Source organism: Haliotis rubra, unplaced genomic scaffold (genome assembly GCF_003918875.1).
Source record: "Haliotis rubra isolate DU_JTF1 unplaced genomic scaffold, ASM391887v1 Scf435, whole genome shotgun sequence".
NCBI classification, from domain to species: domain Eukaryota; kingdom Metazoa; phylum Mollusca; class Gastropoda; order Lepetellida; family Haliotidae; genus Haliotis; species Haliotis rubra.
This window is the reverse complement of record NW_025767119.1, coordinates 129,588-147,400: the sequence shown is the minus strand read 5'-3', so window position 1 is coordinate 147,400 and position 17,813 is coordinate 129,588. Positions and strand designations below refer to the sequence as shown.

The 17,813-nt window shown below is 42.6% G+C and overlaps 1 protein-coding gene across 1 annotated transcript in view; it reads left to right on the top strand.

Moving 5' to 3' along the window:
• Nucleotides 1-17,813, top strand: part of LOC124289194 (sodium-coupled monocarboxylate transporter 1-like) — a 41,959-nt gene that overhangs the window by 17,017 nt on the left and 7,129 nt on the right. The window contains 11 exon segments of the mRNA XM_046725798.1: nucleotides 1,915-1,966; nucleotides 4,498-4,565; nucleotides 5,287-5,367; nucleotides 5,787-5,860; nucleotides 6,000-6,140; nucleotides 9,873-10,008; nucleotides 10,757-10,842; nucleotides 15,675-15,753; nucleotides 15,755-15,791; nucleotides 17,051-17,121; nucleotides 17,499-17,585. Of these exon segments, the coding sequence (XP_046581754.1) occupies nucleotides 1,915-1,966; nucleotides 4,498-4,565; nucleotides 5,287-5,367; nucleotides 5,787-5,860; nucleotides 6,000-6,140; nucleotides 9,873-10,008; nucleotides 10,757-10,842; nucleotides 15,675-15,753; nucleotides 15,755-15,791; nucleotides 17,051-17,121; nucleotides 17,499-17,585 (912 nt within the window).

The following is a 17,813-nucleotide window of genomic DNA, read 5'->3' as shown; positions in this document are numbered from 1 at the left end:
TGCTCACATCCTTCTTGTCACTCACATCTTTCTTGTAATTCACATCCTTCTTGGTTCTCACATCCTTCTTGTTATTCACACCCTTCTTGCTACTCTCAGCCTTCTTGCTACATTCTTCTTGTTACTCACATCCTTCTTGTTACTCACATCCTTCTTGTTACATTCTTCTTGTTACTCACATTCTTCTTGTTACTCACATCCTTCTTGCTAATTCTTCTTGTTACTCACATCCTTCTTGGTGCTTACATCCCTCTTGTTACTCACATCCTTCTTGTTACATTCCTCTTGTTACTCACATCCTTCTTGTTACTCACATCCTTCCTGGTGCTCACATCCCTCTTGTTACTCACACCATTCTTGTTGCTCACATGCTTCTTGTTACTCACAACCTTCTTGCTACTCATATCCTTCTTTCTACATTCTTCTTATTACTCACATTACTCTTATAACTCACATCCCTCTTGTTACTCACATCCTTCTTGTTACTCACAACCTTCTTGTTACTCACATCCTTCTTGTTACATTCTTCTTGTTACTCACATCCCTCTTGTGACATTCTTCTTGTTACTCACTTCCTTTTTGGTGCTCACATCCCTCTTGTAACTCACACCCTTCTTGTTGCTTACACCCCTCTTGTTACTCACATCCCTCTTGTTACTCACATCCGTCTTGTTGCTTACATCCCTCTTGTTGCTTACATCCCTCTTGTTACTCACATCCCGCTTGTTACTCACATCCTTCTGGTTGCTTACATCCCTCTTGTTACTCACATCCCTCTTGTTACTCACATCCTTCTTGTTGCTTGCATCCCTCTTGTTACTCACATCCCTCTTGTTACTCACATCCTTCTTGTTGCTTGCATCCCTCTTGTTACTCACATCCTTCTTGTTACTCACATCCCTCTTGTTACTCTCATCCTTCTTGTTACATTCTTCTTGTTACTCACATCCTTCTTGTGACATTCTTCTTGTTACTCACATCCTTCTTGTGACATTCTTCTTGTTACTCACATCCTTCTTGTTACATTCGTCTTGTTACTCACGTCCTTCTTGGTGCTCACATCCCTCTTGTTACTCACATCCTTCTTGTTGCTCACACCCTCCTTGTTGCTTACATCCCTCTTGTTACTCACATCCCTCTTGTTACTCTCATCCTTCTTGTTGCATTCTTCTTGTTACTCACATCCTTCTTGTGACATTCTTCTTGTTACTCACATCCTTCTTGTTACATTCGTCTTGTTACTCGCTTCCTTCTTGGTACTCACATCCCTCTTGTTACTCACATCCTTCTTGTTACTCACATCCCTCTTGTTACTCTCATCCTTCTTGTTACATTCTTCTTGTTACTCACATCCTTCTTGTTACATTCTTCTTGTTACTCACATCCTTCTTGTTACATTCGTCTTGTTACTCACTTCCTTCTTGTTACTCACATCCCTCTTGTTACTCTCATCCTTCTTGTTGCATTCTTTTTGTTACTCACATCCTTCTTGTGACATTCTTCTTGTTACTCACATCCTTCTTGTTACATTCGTCTTGTTACTCACTTCCTTCTTGGTGCTCACATCCCTCTTGTTACTCACATCCTTCTTGTTACATCCTTCTTTTTTTACTCACATCCCTCTTGTTACTCACATCCTTCTTGTTACATTCTACTTGTTACTCACATCCTTCTTGGTGCTCACATCCCTGTTGTTACTCACATCCCTGTTGTTACATCCTTCTTGTCACATCCGTCTTGTTACACATATCCTTCTTGTTACTCACATCCTTCTTACTACTCACATCCTACTTGCTACTCAAATCCTTCTTGTTACATTCTTTTTGTTACTCACATCCTTCTTGTTGCTCACATTATTTTCGTTATTCACATCCTTCTTGCTATATTCTAAAAAAGAATCTCTTTCAATTCAAGGTGCTGTATATGGGGGTTGCATCGTTTGCTCCATCAACGGCCTTAGAAGCGGGTATGTCTTTAATTATTTTAGTTAACCAAAAACCTGCGTCTCTTTGGGGACGTTTAACTTTTCTTTGAATTGTAATATTCCAAGCGCCACAACTATAAACAAAATATATACGTGTAATGATACTTGTTGATAGAGTTTAACTTGCGGTCGCGGTCGTCTCAAGTTAACTGGGCTCAGTTGCACAAAGCGATCTTAGCTACGATGACATTAAGTTTGCATAAGAGGATGTGTGTTACGGTCACGGTAGCGCTAAGAACGCTTTGTGCAAGTGGGCCCTGGTCCTTGACGAAGATTAGTAGTACTAATTGTGTAACCACATATGGCGTAGAGCAATTTTAACATCCCCAAAATTTACAGGAACTGAGTGATTTAGGCAGCCTTGCGCTGAGCTGTTATAGTGTCCGAAATGTTGATGTTTTAACGCATTGTGTGATCCAATTTGTCTAACTACATACTCAGATGTATAATTTATGTACTTTATAAATAATCAACCAATGATGATAATTTGTACAAAATTTGACACAAGTCATTGTTACTGACCGGGGTTCATTTATCACCCATGAAACAATAAAATGTCAAGGTGAAGGTCATACGTTAACAAAATTTGGTATGGCCACCTTGAGAGTCCAGAACTGCCTGACGTCGGCGTTCCATGGATCAAATCAGATTGTGGCTTGGGTAATGTTTACTAGGGCTGCGTAATATAACCGGTTTACCGGTATTTACCGGTTCAGACATGAAAACGATACGTATTGCCATACGCTGATCGAAAACCGGTATCTTGACTTGCATTCGGAAAACTTCGTAACACTCGGAAATGTTCGGATATGTCCTTGTTTCATTTGTGCCAAATGTTATTCACATTTGTATTTTATCATGATTAAAAGTTGTTATCATTAAAGCTTAATCAAGCCTAGTGATTTTGTTGTGTTTTTTGCTCTATAAATCAAGAATTAAATCGATTATAAGTAGTTCTTTGTTTAAAAATACTTCATGCAATATATTGCAATACATGCTTTCGCATCGCAATATATCGCAATATGAAAATTCCCTGCAATACCCACCCGTAATGTTTACCCGCTCATCCTGCAGTGCACCGGAGAACTGTTGGGGATTATGTACCTGTTGCTGACGTGATCACAGACGCTGATCAAAAGCATGCCATAAACACTCGATGGGGTTTAGATCTGGAGAACTTGAGGACAAGTGGGTGGACGTTGTGGTTGTCCCAAGTCGGGCCGCGTGTGTACGGGCGCTGTCGGGCTTCAAAATGTCGTTTTCTTGTTGCGTAATGAAAAAGAAGGTGTGAAATTCAGGTGTGTAAACGTTGTGCCCTTAAGTTGCCCTAGGCGTATGCTAAGCTTGTTCTATCATTACACTTCCCCGCCAAATCTGTGCACTTCCTGTATGCAGTTTCGAGCCTAACGTTCCCCTTGTCGTCTGTAAAAACTTCGTCTTTGTACGGAGGATCAAAGCATATGACACTTCGCCATCGCTGTAGTGGTCATACTACGTGTCCTTGACACAACTTACGTCGCACGGGCTGTTTCGTTTAGTTCCTCGCTGTCTGGCCTAACATCCAACGCAATCCAAGATATAACCAAGATTGCGTTGGATGTTAGGCCAGACAGCGATTATCGGGCTGTGGAGGTTGCCGTGGTGAGTCGATAACGTAAGTGACGAAACCTTATGAACCTGTTCTGAGCTGCAGTTGTATCCCGGGGTCGTCCGAATCTCGGTAGGTCACGTGTTGACCGCTACGCCTGATAACGATTCCATAGTCCAGTAATGGTTCTTGGCGATACGGAACGCCTCCGTGGTGTAGTGGTTAGAGCGTCCGCACGGAAAGCGGAAGGTCGCGGGTTCGATCCCCGACCGCGTCATACCAAAAGACGTTAAAATATGGTATTTGTTGGTCCCTGCCTGGCGCTCGACATTAATGGGTACAAGGACTGGTCGGCTCGGAGTCAGTATAATGTGTGGGGTATTCATGCTAACACTATAAAACCAGCTTAAGTCTGGGCTAGTACAAGCAACCGCACATACACATACATACATACACACGCATGCACGTCGTCATATGAGCGAAATATTCTCAAGCACGACGTTAACCCACTTTCACCTCGAAAATGAGAATATTTAGAATATTTCGCTCATATGACGACGTGCATGCGTGTGTATGTGTATGTTCGGCTGCTTGTACTAGCCCAGACTTCAGCTGGTTTTATAGTGCTAGCCCACTGAGATACCACGCCGCAGTGAAGCATGAATACCCCACTCAGACACATTATACTGACTCCGAGCCAACCAGTCCTTGTTGTACCCATTAATGCCGAGCGCTAGGCAGGGACCAACAAGTACCATATTTTAACGTCTTTTGGTATGACGCGGTTGGGGATCGAACCCGCGACCTTCCGCTCTCTGAGACACATTTGTTTTTTTGTTCATACAACATCCTTTGCGTTTTAGAATGCACAACAGGAAGATGTAGTACGTGTGATGAATGTGTTAATGCATTGTATGTGTTTCAGTCACCGGGTTTCCGACCTGGGCCACCATCATCACCGTGGGAATGGTGTCAACATTCTATACCTCCCTGGTGGGTTAAACACAATGCTTGTTACAATGGCAGTACTTAACATGATACAGATTACCAACAACAATCTTAAACGGACGACCCGTGAAGGTCCGGGTTAGAATGTGCCTTCAGTAACCCATGTTTGTCGTAAAAGGCGACTAACGGGATCGGGTAGTCAGACTCGCTGACTTTATTGACATAGTTCATCGGTTCCCCATTTACGCAGATCGATGCTCGTGCTGTTGATCACTGGATTGTCTGGTCCAGACTCGATTATTTACAGACCGCCGCCATATAGCTGAATATTGCTGAGTGCGGCGTAAAACTAAACTCACTCATTCACTCACTCACTTAAACGAACCATTATTGGAATTACACTCTCCATTGAGATGCGCCCCTTTGTCAAGCCAGGAGCAGCTGATTGTATGTTCTATTTATATCTCCCTGATCCTTCTTTGTGTGCTGGCAACCTGACTGCATCGGTATCACGTTGTAACTGAAGTACGGCACTTGAGTGGTATGGGTGCATGCAATTGCCATGTAATACATGTATTATCTTCAGGTATGTGTTAAATTACCTTATAAGAGTGTGCAAAAAATGGAAATATATTACCCGTTGGAAGACATTTGTCAATCTCTGAAGTGTTTGCAGTTCGTATATGTTAACATTCAATTTCGATTACGTTATTTGCTCTAATATATTGGTTGATATTTATGATATTTTATGTATATTTCATTTTAGGGTGGAATGAAAGCAGTTGTGTGGACAGACGTGTTTCAATCAGTGGTTATGCTTGCCGGACTACTAGCAATAGTAATTCAGGTATGATTGCTGTGGAATATGTCAAAATACACATCTATTAAGTACAGTTTATCAAGTAGATCATTTCACTAAAAGAGCAATTCAGATTTGATGGTGCATACGTATGACAGAAATCATATCCTGAAGAATTGTGTCAGAATGCATATCTGCCCATTACAGTTTCTGCAACAACCATTAAACATAAACAAATATCCATCAGCAAATGAAGAAATATGAAAATACATATAGTCCGAAGAAGTTTGGAATGGGTCATAATGTATTAAATAGTTTCTTGCGTTGTAAATATGTAACATATTCATTACACTGTTTTCAAAAAACAAATTCGTAGACATGATGATACGCGATTCATCGCGTTAAAAGTAAACAAAATGGGTACATTTTCGTAGATCTTATTTTAAATGTACATTCCATCATTTCAGGGATCCATCGTGGTCGGCGGCATGGGAGAAGTGTGGAGAATAAACGAAGAATGGGGACGAATTAATTTCTTTAAGTATGTATAACTCTCCGCTGGTTATTTACGGATCGCCACCATGTAGCAAGAATATCAAGAATATTTTTAAAAAAAACAAACAGCCGTGAAAAATAAAAAAAGGTGTTTATTCCCTCTGAGATGTATATTTGTGTTTCAGCTTTGACCCAGACCCCACAGTCCGCCATTCCTTCTGGTCACTCGTCGTCGGTGGGATGATCGGCTGGACAGCGACCTACGGGGTCAACCAGGCCAGTGTCCAGCGCTACTGTGCACTGCCAACACTTCAGAAGGCCAAGCTGTAAGGACACTATGGAACGCCAGGGACAGGGGACTTCGTCCTGGTGTATTACCAATTTAGCGAAATCGTTTTCTGGACGTCGCAGACTTTCAGAAAATGATTTTGTTTCTGAAACATGCTATCGATCTTTCGTGTTGGCTTTTAAAATCGTCGCCACACCTTCTTAAAAATAGTGTAGAAACGTATATTATATTTTCCATTTTGTCAGTGAATGAACAACGAGGAGACTTCTATGGATATACATGTACACGACAGACAGATTTATTTCGTAGAGTGGCCCTGAGGCCAAAAGTACAGTGACATTTTTACATCATTTTCCCTGGAGCGCTGGCATGAGAATTACACTGGTATTTATATGCATCATAAAACGTTATGAATTTCGTTTACAAATATGGCTAGGCGTAAAATAACATTTGCATTTTGGATATTAAGTAAATTTATAAACTTCTGTATGTTGGGATTTACACAATAATATTGGGGTACATACCTGATGCGTAAATCAGAATAAACAAGGCATTGTAATATAACATGGTAATCGTCCTGGACAATATTGACGCAATGGGCGCACCTGGCAGAACTGATATCATCATCTTTGGATCTTCTATAGGTTTGTACATTCAGTTTACTGATGCCACATCTAAATATTGTAAGAGATCTGCGGAGTTGCATAGAGCATAATACTTTTAAATATGTTTCATGCACAATGTCATGTTTAAATAGTGAATATGCACACACATATTTGGAGCTTGCAATATCGGATGACCATTTTTGGTAATATATATCTCTACAGCGTTGTTTGAATAGCTTTAAGAACATATTAGGATCTCCAGCTGTTTGGTGGATCATACATGTGAATAACCGTATTGAAACAACAATGTTCTAACTGAAGAGGTCCAGTTAGTATCTCCATTATCATCTAGATTTTTCATCATATTATAGCAACGTTTAGTGAGTGAGTGAGTGAGTTATTATTTTACGTCACATCGGCAATATTTCAGCCATATCGTGACGAGAACATTTGATATTTGAAATAAAATATATGTATATTATAATACACCTGCCGACGAAGGACAGTAAAACAACTAGAGTATCACAGATATACATGTAAAACTAGTAATTGAATCTAAAACATTTTAACTATAGGGGACAAAACAATATAAAAATGGGCTATAGTTCGCCACCAACTGAAGGTAGATCACCATGCTAGGAAGCAACATTTAGAATGTCTTGTGGCTGGCTGACTGATTAGTCGTAAACAGTATGATATAACTCTTGTTTTATAATTGACTTGAAGTGGATATCTTCCACATTCCGCAAAAACAGCTTTATTAGAAGAGCGATGACCAACTCCCACGACAAATTTGCAAAACTTAAAGTGGATTTTTTCAATGTTATGACGATACATTGTTCCCCAAATTTCTGAGCCGTAAAGCAAGATTTGTTGAATTTTGCCATGAAAAATATAAAGAAATGTATCTGGGGAAAGAGATTTAAATCGACATATACATTGTTTGATAGGATATAACGCCTTCTCGGCTTGTTTACACAGAACCTCACAAGCTCTTGAAAACAGGTTCCGGCGTGAAAACACTATTCCGAGATATATGTAATAGGACTGACTGACTGCGTTTGGTTTTACGCCGCTTTTAGCAATATTCCAGCAACATCACGGCGGGGGACACCAGAAATGATATGTAATAGGAAACAGATTTCAGTCTTTCAGAGCCAATAAACCATTTTTCATTTTTTGAAAGTCCATCACCTTTTTTTAAATACAACAATCTTAGTCTTTTCGGTATTAATCGACAGTCCCCATTTTTTGCAATATGTTTCAAGAACATCTATTTTCTTCTGCAAGTTTATGAAACTATCTCCAAATATGGCGACGTCGTCCGCAAATAATAAGATAATGCATCTACAGTTTCATCAATGAAAGCACCACTATGATCGCTATTCACAATATCGTTTAAGAGTTCCTCTATTATAGAATAAATAGAACGGGAGACAGTATACAGCCCTGTCGGACTCCAGTAGGTGACTTCAATACATCAGTCATAGTCTGCTTGCTGCATCTCACAGCTGCTCTCACATTCGAATACATATTGCGAAGCAGGGGGTTATTTTGCCATGTAAACCATTATTCAAAAGAACATACATTTATTTATTCCTATCAACAGTGTCGAAGGCTTTTTTGAAGTCTACAAATATACAGTAGAAATTGCCACGTTTTTTTCTTATGTATTTATGAATTATTGAGTTAAGTATGAATATCTGGTCAAAAGTACTGTAATTGTTTCGAAAGCCAGCTTGTGACTCAGAGAGTAGTCCTTTGGTTGATATCCAAAATTTTATACGCGTGAAAAGTATTGATGTAAAATCTTTACTGAACATGTCTAGACGCGCTATTCCCCTATAATTATTAGGATCATCTCTATTTCCTGTCTTGTGCAATGGGACAATAAGGCCTAAGTGCCAAGCTTCTGGCAGTTTCCCCGTATTATAAATTTCGCTTATAGAAAGGTGACAATATATGACTCGTAGCTTTGATAGCCTCCGTCGGGATACCATCTGCCCCAGGGGATTTACCGTTTTTCAAGTTATGAACTGATTTTCTAATTTCTTCCTCCGTGATTTCATCACACAACATATGGTCACAGTCTTTACACTGGTCGCAATTTGTAGCACCATGGTTATCGATAAAGTGTTTTACATCATCATCAAAGTGGGATTTATGGTCGTTATGTTGGTTGAGCAGTGAACTGAAATATTCAAACCAGTTATCAGCTGATATATTACAACTACGTTTCGGTTCGCTGTGTTTCTTAATTGCCTTTCAAAAGTCTTTACATATATTGCCAGTAATACCGTACAATACTGCAGGCAAGGCAGTGGTCGCTGATATTAATAATAAAGAAGCTGTATATCCATAGAACCCTCCCCGTTGTTCATCACGCCAACGTCTAAATGCCAGTCAAAGAAGTTGTCAGTGAATGCGTATGGTTTTGAGAACCTTTTTAACAATATTCCAGCAATATTATAAACAATAGTCTTCACACATTTTGCCCATGTGGGGAATCTAACCTGGTTCTACGGCGTGACGAGCGAACGCTAATTAACCACTAGTCTACCCACCGCCCTCATTATTATTTGAAAGAACGTCCCCAGCTATTGCAGAAGATGTTGCTTTGCTGAAAAGAGGCGTCGTCAAAGGAATTGTTCTTTTTAATCAGATGTCGTTATTGTTATTGGAAATTTCTGTCAATTCCGAAGCTGTTAAATATTCATAAGCGAGAGAACACTGTATTACGAGCACCTTGTTGTAAGAGAACAATGATGTTTTGGACATTATCTTACTAAATGCATTACCATAGACCTTATCCACAGATAGTATGTTGTTATATTCTTCCAGGGGCGACGGGGTAGCCTAGTGGTTAAAGCGTTCACTCGTCACGCCGAAGACCCGGGTTCAATTCCGTACATGCGTACAATGTGTGGGGCCCATTTTTCGTCTTCCCCGCCGTGACATTGCTGGAATATTTCTAAAAGCGGCGTAAAACTAAACTCACTCACTCGCTCACTATATTCTTCCGAATCAAAGAGTTAATCGACCTGAAGAGGATTTTATTCGACTGAAGAATGTAATTTTGGGCTCTCATGACACGTAAGGTAATATAATATGTTTGTACTTTGTCGTATTAGGTTTGACCGATATATCACAACCTTTGCTTGCAGATCTGTGATGCTGAACGTGATTGGTGTCATCATCCTGCTGACCATCGTCTGTCTGGCTGGAATCATAATCTTCGCCTATTACGCTCAGAAAGGATGTGATCCACTGTCGGCGGAGTACATCAGTAACTCAAACCAGGTAAGCCATCACAGAGTGAGCTACCGTGAAGATCGGGGTTAGAATTGACCTTCAATAATCCATCCTTGTCGTAAGAGGCGACTAACGGGATCGGATGGTCAGGCTCGCTGATTTGGTTGACACATGTCATCGTTTCCCAATTTCTCATTCTCATGTCAGACACTGGATTGGCTGGTCCAGACTTGATTATTATTTACAGATCGCCGTGATGTAGCTTGAAAAGTGCTGAGTGCGGCGTTAAACAACTGACAAACAAGACAGAATGAGTATCATTTTCTGAATGAGTTAGTGAGTGAGTTTAGTTGTACACCGCACTCAGCAAATATTCCAGCTATATGGCGGCGGTCTGTAAATAATCGAGTCTGGACCAGACAATCCAGTGATCAACATCATGAACATCGATCTGGGATTGGGAACCGATGACATGTGTCAACCAAGTCAGCGAGCCTGACCACCCGATCCCGTTAGTCGCCTCTTACGACAAGCATAGTCGCCTTTTATGGCAAGCACATGGGTTGCTGAAGACCTATATTCTACCCCGGATCTTCATGTGTCTCTTCTGAATAAAAGGAGTAGATAATATCACGTTGCGCAACTTAAATTTCGTGGGATGAAACGGTTCGAGCGTTCAATGCTGTGTTCGATTTCCTACTTGCAACATTTGTTTGAAACCCATTTATGATATCCCCTGTGGTCAATAACTGAGGTAAAACAACACTCACGCACTCACTCACTCTTTCCCTTCCAGCTGATACCTTACTTTGTGATGGAGGTGCTGGGGTATCCCGGTCTCCCAGGATTGTTCGTCTCTTGTCTCTTTAGTGGAGCACTCAGGTAAGGATTGCTTATTACACTGACACACACGGTTAGCAACTGTTCACTTTAGTGGACCACACATATGTAGGGAGTGTACAGGGTAGTGGAACACTCAGGTAGAACTGTTCAGTGCAGTGGACCACACATATGTAGGGAGTGTACAGTGTAGTGGAACACTCAGGTAGAACTGTTCAGTGCAGTGGACCACACATATGTAGGGAGTGTACAGTGTAGTGGAACACTCAGGTAGAACTGTTCAGTGCAGTGGACCACACATATGTAGGGAGTGTACAGTGTAGTGAAACACTCAGGTAGAACTGTTCAGTGCAGTGGACCACACATATGTAGGGAGTGTACAGTGTAGTGGAACACTCAGGTAGAACTGTTCAGTGTAGTGGACCACACATATGTAGGGAGTGTACAGTGTAGTGGAACACTCAGGTAGAACTGTTCAGTGCAGTGGACCACACATATGTAGGGAGCGTACAGTGTAGTGGAACACTCAGGTAGAACTGTTCAGTGCAGTGGACCACACATATGTAGGGAGTGTACAGTGGAGTGGATGTACAGGGTAGTGGAACACTCAGGTAGAACTGTTCAGTGCAGTGGACCACACATATGTATGTAGGGAGTGTACAGTGTAGTGAAACACTCAGGTAGAACTGTTCAGTGCAGTGGACCACACATATGTAGGGAGTGTACAGGGTAGTGGAACACTCAGGTAGAACTGTTCAGTGCAGTGGACCACACATATGTAGGGAGTGTACAGTGTAGTGGGAACACTCAGGTGTAGAACTGTTCAGTGCAGTGGACCACACATATAGGGGGAGTGTACAGTGTAGTGAAACACTCAGGTAGAACTGTTCAGTGCAGTGGACCACATATGTAGGGAGTGTACAGGGTAGTGGAACACTCAGGTAGAACTGTTCAGTGCAGTGGACCACACATATGTAGGGAGTGTACAGGGTAGTGGAACACTCAGGTAGAACTGTTCAGTGTAGTGGACCACACATATGTATCTAGGGAGTGTACAGTGTAGTGAAACACTCAGGTAGAACTGTTCACTTTAGTCGACCACACATATGTAGGGAGTGTACAGGGTAGTGGAACACTCAGGTAGAACTGTTCACTTTAGTCGACCACACATATGTAGGGAGTGTACAGTGTAGTGAAACACTCAGGTAGAACTGTTCAGTGCAGTGGACCACACATATGTAGGGAGTGTACAGTGTAGTGGAACACTCAGGTAGAACTGTTCAGTGCAGTGGACCACACATATGTAGGGAGTGTACAGTGTAGTGAAACTCTCAGGTAGAACTGTTCAGTGTAGTGGACCACACATATGTAGGGAGTGTACAGTGTAGTGAAACACTCAGGTAGAACTGTTCAGTGTAGTGGACCACACATATGTAGGGAGTGTACAGTGTATTGGGGAGCCTTCAGGTTGGAACTCTTCTGGGTTGTGAAACACTCGGGCAAGAACTGTGCAGTATAGTGACACATTCAGATTCATTATAGATTAGCACTGAGGTAGGAACTGTTCACTTCAGTGGAACAACAGATAGAAACTGTTGTGTAGTAACATTCGCATGTAGGAACTGTTCAGTTTAGTGGAACAACAGATAGAAACTGTTCAGTTTAGTGGCGCACTCAGGTAGGAACTGTTCAGTGCAGTAACACACTTGGGTAGGAACAGTTGAGTTAAGTGGCGCACACAGGTAGGAACAGTTCAGTGTAGCGGCGCACACAGGTAGGAACAGTTGAGTTTAGTGGCTCACATAGGTAGGAACAGTTCAGTGTCGTGGCTCACACAGGTAGGAACAGTTCAGTGTAGTGGCACACACAGGTAGGAACAGTTCAGTGTAGTGGTTCACACAGGTAGGAACAGTTGAGTTTAGTGGCTCACATAGGTAGGAACAGTTCAGTGTAGTGGCACACACAGGTAGGAACAGTTCAGTGTAGTGGTTCACACAGGTAGGAACAGTTCAGTGTAGTGGCTCACATAGGTAGGAACAGTTCAGTGTCGTGGCTCACACAGGTAGGAACAGTTCAGTGTAGTGGCACACACAGGTAGGAACAGTTCAGTGTCGTGGCTCACACAGGTAGGAACAGTTCAGTGTAGTGGTTCACACAGGTAGGAACAGTCCAGTGTAGTGGTTCACACAGGTAGGAACAGTTCAGTGTAGTGGCTCACACAGGTAGGAACAGTTGAGTTTAGTGGCTCACACAGGTAGGAACAGTTCAGTGTAGTGGTTCACACAGGTAGGAACAGTCCAGTGTAGTGGTTCACACAGGTAGGAACAGTTGAGTTTAGTGGCTCACACAGGTAGGAACAGTTCAGTGTAGTAACACACTTGGGTAGGAACAGTTGAGTTAAGTGGCGCACACAGGTAGGAACAGTTCAGTGTAGTGGCGCACACAGGTAGGAACAGTTGAGTTTAGTGGCGCACACAGGTAGGAACAGTTGAGTGTAGTTGTTCACACAGGTAGGAACAGTTCAGTGTCGTGGCTCACACAGGTAGGAACAGTTGAGTTTAGTGGCGCACACAGGTAGGAACAGTTCAGTGTAGTGGTTCACACAGGTAGGAACAGTTCAGTGTAGTGGTTCACACAGGTAGGAACAGTTCAGTGTAGTGGTTCACACAGGTAGGAACAGTTCAGTGTAGTAACACACTTGGGTAGGAACAGTTCAGTGTAGTGGTTCACACAGGTAGGAACTGTTCAGTGTAGTAACACACTTGGGTAGGAACAGTTCAGTGTAGTGGTTCACACAGGTAGGAACAGTTCAGTGTAGTGGTTCACACAGGTAGGAACAGTTCAGTGTCGTGGCTCACACAGGTAGGAACAGTTCAGTGTAGTGGCTCACACAGGTAGGAACAGTTGAGTTTAGTGGCTCACACAGGTAGGAACAGTTCAGTGTAGTAACACACTTGGGTAGGAACAGTTGAGATTAGTGGCGCATACAGGTAGGAACAGTTGAGTATAGTTGTTCACACAGGTAGGAACAGTTCAGTGTCGTGGCTCACACATGTAGGAACAGTTCATTGTAGTGACTCACACAGGTAGGAACAGTTGAGTTTAGTGGCTCACACAGGTAGGAACAGTTCAGTGTAGTGGCTCACACAGGTAGGAACAGTTCCGTGTAGTGGCGCACACAGATATGAACTGTTCAATGTAGTGGCTCACACAGATATGAACTGTTCAATGTTGTGGCGCACACAGGTAGGAACAGTTCAGTGTAGTGGCTCACACAGGTAGGAACAGTTCAGTGTAGTGGCTCACACAGGTAGGAACTGTTCTGTGTAATGGCTCACACAGGTAGGAACAGTTCAGTGCAGTAACACACTTGGGTAGGAACAGTTGAATTTAGTGGCGCACACAGGTAGGAACAGTTCAGTGTAGTAACACACTTAGGTAGGAACAGTTGAGTTAAGTGACTCACACAGGTAGGAACTGTTCAGTGTAGTAACACACTTGGGTAGGAACAGTTGAGTTTAGTGGCGCACACAGGTAGGAACAGTTCCGTGTAGTGGCTCACACAGGTAGGAACAGTTGACTTTAGTAGGGCACACAGGTAGGAACAGTTGAGTTAAGTGGCTCACACAGGTAGGAACAGTTGACTTTAGTAGGGCACACAGGTATGAACTGTTCAGTGTAGTAACACACTTGGGTAGGAACAGTTGAGTTTAGTGACGCACAGGTATGAACTGTTCAGTGTAGTAACACACTTGGGTAGGAACAGTTGAAGTTAGTGGCGCACACAGGTAGGAACAGTTCAGTGTAGTGGCTCACACAGGTAGGAACAGTTGAGTTTAGTGGGGCACACAGGTAGGAACAGTTCAGTGTAGTGGCTCACACAGGTAGGAACAGTTGAGTTTAGTGGGCTACACAGGTATGAACTGTTCAGTGTAGTAACACACTTGGGTAGGAACAGTTTAGTGTAGTGGCCCACACAGGTATGAACTGTTCAGTGTAGTAACACAATTGGGTAGGAACAGTTGAGTTTAGTGGCGCACACAGGTATGAACTGTTCAGTGTAGTAACACACTTGGGTAGGAACAGTTGAGTTTAGTGGCGGACACAGGTAGGAACAGTCCAGTGTAGTGGCTCACACAGGTAGGAACAGTTCAGTGTAGTGGTTCACACAGGTAGGAACAGTTCAGTGTCGTGGCTCACACGGGTAGGATCAGTTCAGTGTAGTGGTTCACACAGGTAGGAACAGTTCAGTGTAATGGCGTACGCAGGTAGGACCAGTTCACTTTAGTGGCGCAGACAGTTGGAACCTGTTAAATCTGTTCGAGCACTAGGAAGGAATAGTATTATGGTAGTCCCATTATAGACTGGTGATGAGGTCAATACCTGTTTTTATGGACCCCCGTAAAGCAATATTGACCGAGGACGAATTGCGAGGTCAATATTGCTTTTCGTGGGCCCATAAAAACAGGTATTGACCGAATTCACCAGTCCATAATTGTTTTATTATGTAATTACCGAAAAAAGCTTCTAAAAACCAAAACATGTCCAATTAGTGAAGAAACTAATTCTATTTTCGCTGCAAACCAATAACGTCATGACATGGAAACAATAGAATGACGTCATAGCTTGACGTCAAAATCTATTTTTAGTAACTCAAGTGAATATGACTTGTGTTGGAGTCAATATGCTTTTCTGTCGACGTTCACGTCACCGCCTCTTGACCAAGCAGGTAGCCGGAAAAATTGCTTACATAATAATGCATCTTATATTACTCGAAAAGTACAGAATACTCAGGTCAGCCATGCTTATGTTTATCTTTTTTTGGTCATGTTCCCTTACTTTGTGACAATAAGCCGTCTTGCAACTTCTTGCAGCACAATGTCCTCCTGTCTGAACGCCCTCGCTGCTGTGTGCTGGGAAGACTTCCTGAAACCTTTCCTTGGGGAAAGACTGAACGAGGGGGCAGAAAACACTCGTCACTAAACTATTAGGTTTGCATTTCAAGTTGTTCATATTCCTTCATATACCAGAGGCGAGGGTCCATATCCAAACAAACACCATCTGTGAAGGTCGTCATACCATACTCACTCTCTGCAAAGGGGAACCAAATATTTTTCTTCGAACCACATGACCTGGTGTTGAGAAGGTTCAACTTGTCTAGGGGGCGGTGGGGTAGCCTGGTGGCTAAAGCGTTGGCTCGTCACACCGAAGACCCGGGTTCGAATCCCCACATGGGTACAATGTGTGAAGCCCATTTCTGGTGTCCCCCGCCGTGATGTTGCTGGAATATTGCTAAAAGCGGCGTAAAAACCAAACTCAGTCAGTCAGTCAACTTGTCTAGTCGATTATGATGGGCTATTTTCCCAATCTATGTACACTTCTAACTGACTGGGTATGGGTTTGTATCGCAGATAGTGGCCCTTTTTTGGCTGATGACGTGACCATACCAGTAAAGATCCCTGGTTTACTTACATTCAGCAACCCATATCATGCATGTCATCGTATCCCGAATTACGTAGATGCTCATGATGTCAGTCCTTGAATTGTCATGTCAAGACTCGAATGTAAGACCGCCTCCGTGGTTAGAGCGTCCGCCCGGAGAGCGGAAGGTCGCGGGTTCGATCCCCGGCCGCGTCATACCAAAAGACGTTAAAATATGGTACTTGTTGGTCCCTGCCTGGCGCTCGGCATTAATGGGTACAACAAGGACTGGTCGGCTCGGAGTCAGTATAATGTGTCTGAGTGGGGTATTCATGCTTCACTGCGGCATGGTATCTCAGTGGGCTAGCACTATAAAACCAGCTTCAGTCTGGGCTAGTACAAGCAGCCGCACATACACATACACACGCATGCACATCATCATATGAGCGAAATATTCTAAAACATGACGTTAAACCCAATTTCACCTCACCTCACCTCGAATATACAGCTGGAGAGTCGGTGGTAGAGCCTAGAGGTTCGATTCTCCACATGGGTACAATGTGTGAAAGCGATTTCTGGTGTTCCCCGCCATGATATTGTTGGAGTATGGCTAAGAGCGGCGTAAAAACTCACTAACTCACTCCCTCACTGCTGACTGCGACGTAAGACAACAAAATAACAAACATAAGCGTAAAGCACAGCTGAACCCTATTACACCCTATTACAATGGTAGGCAACAGCAAGATAATTCTTCGTTGACTGTGTCCGTTTATCTGCCCTTAACAACAACATGGCACAAATGTCATTTCATACATAATTCATTTTACAGTGCTGTTTTTCGGTGGTGCTGGTATCGGGATGTCCTTTATGGCAATGAATTTAGGGGGAACAGTGCTACAGGTGAGATGAATCAACAATTCCCTTTAACAGCGTTATCGGTCTAAACACATTAAAGATTTACAAGGGGCGGTGGGGTAGCCTAGTGGTTAAGGCGTTCGCTCGTCACGCCGAAGACCCGGGTTCGATTCCTTACATGGGTACAATGTTTGAAGCCCAATTCTGGTGTCCCCCACCGTGATATTACTGGAATATTGCCCAAAGCGTCGTAAAACCAAACTCACTCAATCAATCAAAATTTACAAATAAAAATAACTGGTAAACATACAGTGTCCGAAAAGATGTTTGACAATTCGTTCAAATAACTTATTCCGATTCAGATAACTTCTGTAGATTAAAGTGAAGTGGAATGACACATTTGTTTTATGGGTTTTTTTAAGGCGTCGCTGAGCTTCACTGGGGCTGCCTCGGGGCCTCTGCTCGGAATGTTTGCTCTCGGCGCCTTCTTCCCATGGGCCAACTGGATTGTAAGTTGAAAATCAGACATAGCTGAAATCTTGAAACAAGCTATTTAGTGAGGATGTTAACACACTACGAAAACAGGGAATACAAGGCAGCCTCATTACGCATTTAGACTGCTTTACGTTTTCATCACAGCTGTTGTAGCACCACTGTTCTGTATCACCTTATTCGGTGTCTACTTTCTCTCTACACTCTATGTTTCTACCTTTATTACTTTATCACATATTGGTATA